At 42.1% G+C, this 8,935-nt stretch overlaps 1 protein-coding gene across 4 annotated transcripts; it reads left to right on the top strand.

Annotated features, from left to right (window-relative positions):
- The first annotated feature begins 4,638 nt into the window (after positions 1-4,638).
- On the top strand, positions 4,639-8,935 carry LOC107278523 (uncharacterized). Of its 4 annotated transcripts, none has more exons than XR_001540336.3 (4): positions 4,654-5,452; positions 5,620-8,088; positions 8,263-8,367; positions 8,533-8,935. XR_001540336.3 is itself a non-coding variant. In XM_015757648.3 (2 exons), the coding sequence occupies exon 2, from the start codon at positions 5,626-5,628 to the stop codon at positions 8,059-8,061; it is 2,436 nt and encodes an 811-aa protein (XP_015613134.1). In that variant the 5' UTR covers positions 4,654-5,452; positions 5,620-5,625; the 3' UTR covers positions 8,062-8,205. The 4 variants fall into 4 exon arrangements, 1 of the variants encoding a protein (XP_015613134.1); XR_010737077.1 differs by having other exon boundaries at positions 4,660-5,452; positions 5,608-8,088; XR_010737078.1 differs by lacking the exons at positions 5,620-8,088; positions 8,263-8,367 and having other exon boundaries at positions 4,639-4,831.

The following is an 8,935-nucleotide window of genomic DNA, read 5'->3' on the forward strand; positions in this document are numbered from 1 at the left end:
TACACATCGTTCCTGCATCCATGTTGCATTAATTGTTGCCTGCTGCTAGTACTACACATTGACAGCTGATTATTCTTTCATCTTTTCTTTGTGTAATCGAGAGGCAGACAGTCTTAAATCAATCTGGGAGGACGACGCACTGCAAAGAGTTTTGATCAGAGATGTTACTTACTATCAACGTCACCCCGATACGGCAGCTGACCCTCGTATCAGTATCTGATACGCGCCCGGATACGGATACGTGCGGGATACGGCCGGATACGTATCCCATATGTATCCCTCATTTTTCTCTTTTTCAGATAATTAAAAAAAATACCGATACTCCTCCGATACGGCGGGATACGTACATGATATGGGGAGCCCTAAATCACACAGAACAAAACGCATCTCCCGTTCTTCCCCTCCAAACGCGCCGCCGCTCGCAAAACCCAATCCCCATCGCAGCGCCGCCCGGCCGCCCCGACCACGCCGTCGCTGCGTCGCCTCGCCGCCGGCCCGCCCTACGCCGTCGCTGCGCCGCCTCGCCGACGCCACGCCGCGGCCTACAGCCTTCTCCGCGCCCCCTCCTCTGCACTGTCCTCCAGGAGCTCCAGACTCCTCCACGAGGCGTCACGCCGCTGCCTCTTATCAATCCTGCATCACCTCCGACGACGACGACGTTGAGAACTTGAGGTAAATCCTGCATCATCTACTATGTGAACAATGTTGTCTAATGTCTACCATCTATTTGAAGAACTATGTTATTTTCATGATTTCATCTACTGTGTAAGTCTTGCACTTATTTATGTATGCCTCTTCAATAAATGGTGACTTGGTGAGATGCTGTGAGCCTGTGAATCTGTCGTACTGAGATATCATATATGCATTGGTGGATTGATGCTGTTTGCTTCCTATTTTTTCAGTCCATATTCCACACTCAATTTTTTTAAATTATATATATATATATATATATATATATATATATATATATATATATATATATATATATATATATATATATATATATATATATATATATATATATATATATATATATATATATATATATATATATATATATATATATATATATATATATATATATATATATATATATATATATATTCGTGTATCCCCGTATCCATGTTTTTGGGAAGATGGTGTATCCCGGTATCGCCGTATCGCGTATCCGTATCCGTATCAGCGTATCGGGGTAACGTAGCTTACTATCATAATACTCCCTCCGTTTCAAAATATTTGACACCGTTGACTTTTTAGCATATGTTTGACCGTTCGTCTTATTAAAAATAATTTGTGAAATATATAAAACTATACGTGTACATGAAAGCATATTTAACAATAAATCAAATGATATGAAAAAAATTAATAATTACTTAAAGTTTTTGAATAAGACGAATGATCAAATACGTAATTAGAAAGTCAACGGTATCAAACATTTTAAAACGGGGGGAGTAATTCAGTAAAAACACGTAGAAATCATGCATCTCGATGCTTGAAATCGTTCCAATCTCTACGAAATAATCAACTGCAAACATCTCCGTGCCGTCGGTGTCTCTGCAACCACTACCAGATTCATGTGCGGATCTGACGGATTGATCACGCCGGCATCTCGCCCTGAGAAAAAGGAAGGGTCGGGGAAGAAATCTCCGACCCCAACAGCCACGGCCCACACGATTTGGCCCACGGGATCCCTTAGAATGCTGGGCTGCTGCTCGGATGTGGGCCGAAAACTAAGGGCCCTTTTGGTTAGTTTGATGTGGGCCCATTTTTATCTGGTCAATTCACGGAAGCATTAGCCTACCAGCTTCTTCATCAGCAAAACTGGTCCTTCTACATGTCAAAAAAATAAAAATAAAAACGGGTCCTAATTTCGTTCGGCCATTTCTACATTTGTGATTTTTGCATACCCATTTCTCTACTACTATAAAAACACAATATGTTGCTAAGTTCTCGATTTTTTTTGGAGAGGCCTACGCATCGGATGTCCAGAGATTGCAAATCTCTCGACGATGTTGCACTATATGTTGATGAAGAAATGTTGCAATTTTTCATTGCTAAAAAAAAGTTTCAACACGAATTTTTTCTTAATGTTTCATCTTTCACTGAAGAATATTTCATCGCTTTATCGAAGATGTTTCAATCGAATGTAATACTCAAGAATGTTGACTGCAACAACAAAAACCCAATACGTGCAACATTCAAAGAAACCAAATGCAACATCTAGTACTGATTTAAGAAACATCTAGAAAAGACGGAGTGCAACATCACAAACACACTATGTGCAAAAAAAAAAAACATATGGTGTGCAACAATCCTCGACGTTGCCATAAACCTCTTCACCTTCGCCAGTGAGCTCAGGGCCCTCTCAGGCGATGGCGTCTCAAACTCCGTCCTACGTGCCACCTCCTCGCGGCCGTGCCGCTGCTTCCGGCGAGCTCGGGGCCCTAACCGGTGATGGCTGAATCTCCGCGCGATGTAGGTACCGCCGCTGCTGAGCTTTGTCGTCTTCAACAATAACTGCACATCCTCCTCGTGGTGCCGCCGCCGGCGAGCTTGGGATTCTCTCCGGCCATGGTGCCTTCTACTCTACCCGCACACACCTCTCCTCCCAAAGCCACCACTATCGCGGCTTTCTCCGGCGATGGCATCTTCCTTCGGTCCTGAGGACTTGGCCACTTTTGGTCGTTGCTAGGTGAGAGAGAAGGGGAATGGTGGAGAGAAGAAGACAGGGAAATGGGGAAAGTGAGCATGGAGAAAAGATGGGGAATAGCGCATCCGATGCCTGCGTTAGCGTCCAATGCTTGATCTAAAGCGTCTTCAGATCTTTTCTCCTTGTGAGTTCTAACACGCGGAACAGGCCTACGGCCTTCAGCTTTGGAGGAGCGGGGGCGAGGGGGGGTTCGGAGAATAAATCTCCGACCCCAATTGGACCAGATTAACATAGGCATGGGCGTGATGAGCCACCCGTAAGAGGTTGGGCTCCACGCAGTTACAGCTCTGACCACCAATTAGGCCTAATTAACACTCATAAACAAATTCCTAGTGATGGGCTGTGAAGTCGGTGAATCCTCTGCAGATGGGCCTTACCAATGGAAGTAGCAAAGGCGCCTTCCTGAGGGTCGTGGTAAAGCTTGCAGTTAGTTTTGCGCTATATACTTGTCGATATTTTTTTTCTATAAATTTGACGTATATAAATATAGTACAATCATATAGTGTAGTTATATTGTAACTTCCATATATCCACCCATGTAATTTGCATGCAACTACAATGTAATTTTGAATTGTTCTATTTGCTTTAAAATTCATGCAAGGGAGATAGAAAAGAAAATCACAACCTACGTACAAGTGAGGAGATTTGGTACCATTACCTCCGTATATTTTTATTAAAGAGAATAGTTAAAAGACGAGAGGAAATGCCTAATTAAGACAAAAAGAATACCGTTTTTATTAAAGAGAATAGTTAAAAGACGAGAGGAAATGCCTAATTAAGACAAAAAGAAGACCTTTTTATTAAAGAGAATAGTTAAAAGACGAGAGGAAATGCCTAATTAAGACAAAACGAAGACCGACCGAGCAAAAGAAGATAAAAGGAAAGACTAAATCTAGCGATACAGGATTAAAGATGACATAGCGACCTAGTTATGATACTGGGAATGAAACATGGCACATGTAATATCTTGTAGCACCTAGCTACCGGCTACCGGTATATGCATGCTGTTGAGCTAGTCGCTCCTTATTTTTGTACATAATGGATGTTGAGCTAGTAGCTGGTAAATACTACTCCCTCCGTTTTAAAATGTTTGACACCGTTGACTTTTTAGCACATATTTAACCGTTCGTCTTATTAAAAAAATTATAAAATATGTAAAACTATATGTGTACATGAAAGTATATTTAACAATGAATCAAATGATATGAAAAGAATAAATAATTACTTAAATTTTTTGAATAAGATGAATGGTCAAACACGTACTTAAAAAGTCAACTGTGTCAAACATTTTGAAACGGAGGGAGTACTTGTCTTGTCTCTATGGTGCATGGAGTAGATATATAGTGGATTAATTATTTAAGTATAATCAATTCGGTCAAGCCCTCCAGGATAGAACAATTGGACTACCAACAAATTCGATCTGGTGTCATCCTGATTGAGTCGTGTCTGCGATTTATAAGTTGCTCTTTATCCTTTAATTAACCATCGCTGATTAATTACTCTTATTATATACTCCACCCGTCCCTAAATATTTAATGCCGTTGTCTTTTTTAAACATATTTAACTGTTCATTTTATTCAAAAACTTTTGCGAAATATGTGAAACTATATATATACATAAAAGTATATTTAAAAATAAATCAAATGATATGAAAAGAATTAATAATTACTTAAATTTTTAAATAAAACGAATAATTAAACATATTTAAAAAGGTTAACGGCGTCAAATATTTAGGGATGAGAGTATATTAGATGAGACGTTCCATGCATGTCGTGGAAAAGACCAAGACTTTGCTCTGGCCAGTGCCAAATTGGGCCCGGGAGAAATTAGAGGTCCATTGACTCGTGGTAAACGATAGCGAACTGCACTGCACTACACTACACTCTGCCTGCCTCCAGGCTCTATAAATTCCGAAAACCCAACAGCCTGTAGAGAAGCAACAAACCCAGGAGGTGCATGCAGTTTCAGTCAGAGTTATAGAGGAGAGAAGAAGAGATAATACCAAGTTAGAGATGACAAAGCATGGCAGCTCCAGTTTTGGTGGTGCTCTGTCCCTTTGCAAGGTGATCTTGATGGTCCTCGCCCTCATCTGCACCCTGCACACTGCCTCCGTGCAAGGAGGTAAAATACACTTCTAATCCCTCAGGGTCGATCTCTTTACAGCAGGGGCGGCTCCAGCAGGTAGTCCGGGTGGTCCTTGGACCACCCTGGATTTTGGCCCACGAGGACCCCCCCCCCCCGACGGCCCAAATCAAAAAAGCCCACCACAGGCGCTAGGGTTAGGATGACAGAGGAGAGGCGCACCGCGTAGGGACACCCGCCGCTCCGCTTCGCTTCTGTCTCGTCTCCGCCTCTCCCGAGTCCCGATTCTCCACTCCTCGCCTCGTCGCATCCTCGTCCTCTCGCTCTGCGGCTGCGGCAGGCGCCAGCGCCGGCGGCCATCGCCTGTACGCCTGCAGGAGCAGGACTGCAGGAGGCGGGCGACAGCCCGTCGGCCGCCCGGGCCCGACGTGGGCGTGCGGCACCATCCCGGCCGGCGGCGGCTAGCCGGCCACCATTTTGCCCCGCCGCCCGGCCACCCCTCACGGCAGCGACGACGCACCGGAGTCGGGTCCCTCTCCTTCCAGCCTCCTGCTCGACGAGTCACGAGTAGACGGCTTTGCTTGCTCCGGCCTCCAGTGCCCTGCCCCCCTGCTGCTGCCTGCCCCTCTGTGAAAGAACTGAAGAGTGAAGACCGAGATGGTGAGTTACCCATTTTAGTCTTTAGTATTTACTTTGAATAGATCGGTCATGGATGAATGAAAAATGTGATTGAAAACTGAAACTTAGATTTTTTTTTTAGCAGCAACTTAGTTAGTAGTCAATATAACTTAACTTAGTGTCTCATTAATTTGTAGTGCAAATTGCAGTGAGACATGAAAAGGAATGGAGACATTGCATCGCTTTTTCGGAAACATGAAGCAAAGGCGAAGAAGAGGGCAGATCTTATTGATGAGGAAGCTCAAATTGAAGAAGAGGAGCCACCACTAGTTGAGCCACATCCTGTGCCAACTCCAGTTGTTGAGGCAACAAATGAAGAGCAAGATGCACCTCCAGAGTATGATGCTGATCATCTTCAATATGATCCAGGACTGAGGTCCCCTATTGCGAGCTATGATGTCAATGAACAAGACGCAGTTCGGCGTGCATATATTCTGAAAGGCCCAAACCAATGTTATGCACATGATTTCCCAGTCAGGGAAATTTATGGTAAGAAGCGCCACTTCAATTTTGTTTGGTTTCATAAGTACCAATGGCTTGAATATAGTGTAGCAAAGGATGCTGGGTTTTGCATGGTATGTTACTTGTTTGGTAGTGGAACTAGTAATTTTGTTACGGATGGTTGGAGAAATTGGAACAAAGCCGATGCACTTGACAAACATGTGGGGGGTATAACAAGTGCTCACAATAAAGCTCAAGAGAAATACAACCTATTTGTAAGTGGTGGTCCTTCAATAGATAATGTCATTGTGAAGGTGTCAAATGAAAGTGAAATTCACTATAAGGCTAGGTTGACATATTCACTTAGATGTTTGAGATATCTTTTAAATCAAGGATTGGCATTTCGTGGACATGATGAAAGTGAAGAATCTAGTAACCGAGGGAATTTTATTGAACTTTTGAAATGGCTTGCTGAAAATAATAAAGAAGTTGATCGGTTGGTGTTGAAAAATGCTCCTGGAAATTGCATCTTGACTTGTTCTAGTATACAAAGGGAAATTATCCATTGTTGTGCTGATGAGACTACTAAGCGCATCATTGAAGAACTTGGTGATGATCATTATGCAATTCTTGCTGATGAGTGTAGTGACCTTTCACATAAGGAACAACTTGCTCTTTGTGTGCGGTATATTGACAAACTTGGAAGAGTATGTGAACGGTTCCTTGGAGTAGTCCATGTAGCTAGTACCACTTCTGCTGCACTTAAGAAGGCAATTCTAACTTTGCTTAGTGATCATCACTTGAGTCCTTCTCAAATTCGTGGTCAAGGATATGATGGGGCTAGTAACATGAAAGGGAAGATTAATGGGCTGAAAACATTGATCATGAAAGAGTCTCCTTCAGCTTATTACATCCACTGTTTTGCACATCAACTTCAATTAGTTCTTGTTTCTGTTGCCAAGGGAAATGATGATTGCGTATGGTTTTTTACTCAAGTTTCTCACTTACTGAATATTGTTGGTACTTCTTGTAAGCGTCATGACATGCTTAGAGATGTTAGAGCTCAAAAGATTATGGAAGCACTTGAATTGGGTGAAATAGAAAGTGGGGTTGGATTAAATCAAGAGATGGGATTGGCTAGGCCAGGTGATACTAGATGGGGTTCTCATTACAAAACAATATTGCATATTATTGGTATGTACCCCACAATTCATGAGGTGCTCATAACTCTTGGAAAAGACCCCACACAAAGAGATGATTGGCCAAGAATACATGCTGTGGTTGGAGCTTTTGAATCATTTGATTTTGTTTTTAGTGCACATTTGATGCTTGTCATTCTTGGATATACAAATGAGTTGTGTTTGTGCTTGCAAAAGAGAGACCAAGATATTGTTAATGCAATGTCACTTGTAACTTTGGCCAAGGAAAGAATGCAAAAATTAAGATCTGAAGGATGGGAAGAATTTTTTCAAGGAACTGTTGTTTCATTTTGCAATAAACATAGTATCCAAGTTCCAACCTTAGATGGAAAATATGTGCCACATGGAAGATCTCCACGGTTTTATCCGGACCAAACAAATGATGATCATTTTAGAAGAGAAGTGTACATTGGTGTGATTGATAAAATTAGCCAAGAGCTCAATAGTAGGTTTGATGAGGTTAATATGGAATTGCTCATTTGCATGTCAGCATTGAATCCATTCAATTCATTTGCCTCTTATGATGCACAACAAGTACTTAAGCTTGCCAAGTTTTATCCAAAAGAGTTTTCAACCATGGATTTGATCAGACTAGAAATGCAACTTGGGACTTTTATTGATGATATGAGAAGAGATGAAAGGTTCAAAGGCCTAGAAACTCTTGCTGAGCTCTCTATTAAACTTGTTGAAACAAACAAGCATGTTCTTTATGATTGGGTCTATTTACTTCTCAAGTTGGTATTGATATTACCTGTAGCAACAGCAAGTGTTGAGAGGGTGTTTTCTGCATTGAGTGTAGTGAAGAGCAAGCTGAGAAATAGTATGTGTGACAAATTATTGAATGATTGTTTAATCACATTTATTGAGCGGGATGTCTTCTCTCAAGTTAGCGAAGAAGACATTAAAAAGAATTTCATGTCTATGAAGACCCGGCGAGTAGAAAAGAAGTAGTGTATTATAATCTTCTACCTAAATATTGTAAGATATTTGAATTATTTATGTTGTAACTTTCGTAACTTTGAACTTAAATGTTGGTTTTAAATCAATTTGTGATGTACTGAGTTATCTTTCAATATTTGAATTATATTTCCACTATATTTGACATATTTGACTTGATTTTATAACATCGTGACAATTTGGGACGCCAAGCAGGACCACCCAACGATTCGATCCTGGAGCCGCCACTGCTTTACAGTGGTCTGATCTCTCTATCGGTAGTATTACACTATCGGTATTGTCAATGAAGGTAGCTCCCGGGTAAGTCGAGCCATTGCCCGGGCTCCGTCACTGCCGTCTCCATTACCAACTACGCGGTTAATAAGTGTAAAATTTAGTCGATCGTTATAAAACACTATTAATTAGTCATATCTAACTCGACGACGATCCTGGCTCCGCCACTGAGTATTGTTGTGATGGATGCAGGGAGAGCGGCTGCGGCAATTGGTGGGGGTGGGAAGGGTTCAGTATTGGATCCAACCTACACGCCGCCGACGACCCCCGGCGGGTCTTACACCGGCGGCCGGGGATGCCGCGGACCCTACAGATGCCCTCCTGGAGCAGGCTCGCCATGACCATGACCCACACTCCATCTCTCTGCTACATACAGTGCTACTGCATGATCGAAGACCATATCGATCTCGATCTCATTATCTAAAATTAAAGTATCGATCTCGATCTACTCATGTCGATCGATGCTATGCCTATATATACAAACAAATAAATAAACCAGCAGGCATCTAACGCAGATCGATGGATCGAGTAGGTGTCTTTTAATTCCTCTGTATGCGTTCCATATTGGAGTATATATAAAAGTAGTATCTGCTCA

Source organism: Oryza sativa, chromosome 10 (assembly GCF_034140825.1).
Source record: "Oryza sativa Japonica Group chromosome 10, ASM3414082v1".
NCBI classification, from domain to species: Eukaryota; Viridiplantae; Streptophyta; class Magnoliopsida; order Poales; family Poaceae; genus Oryza; species Oryza sativa.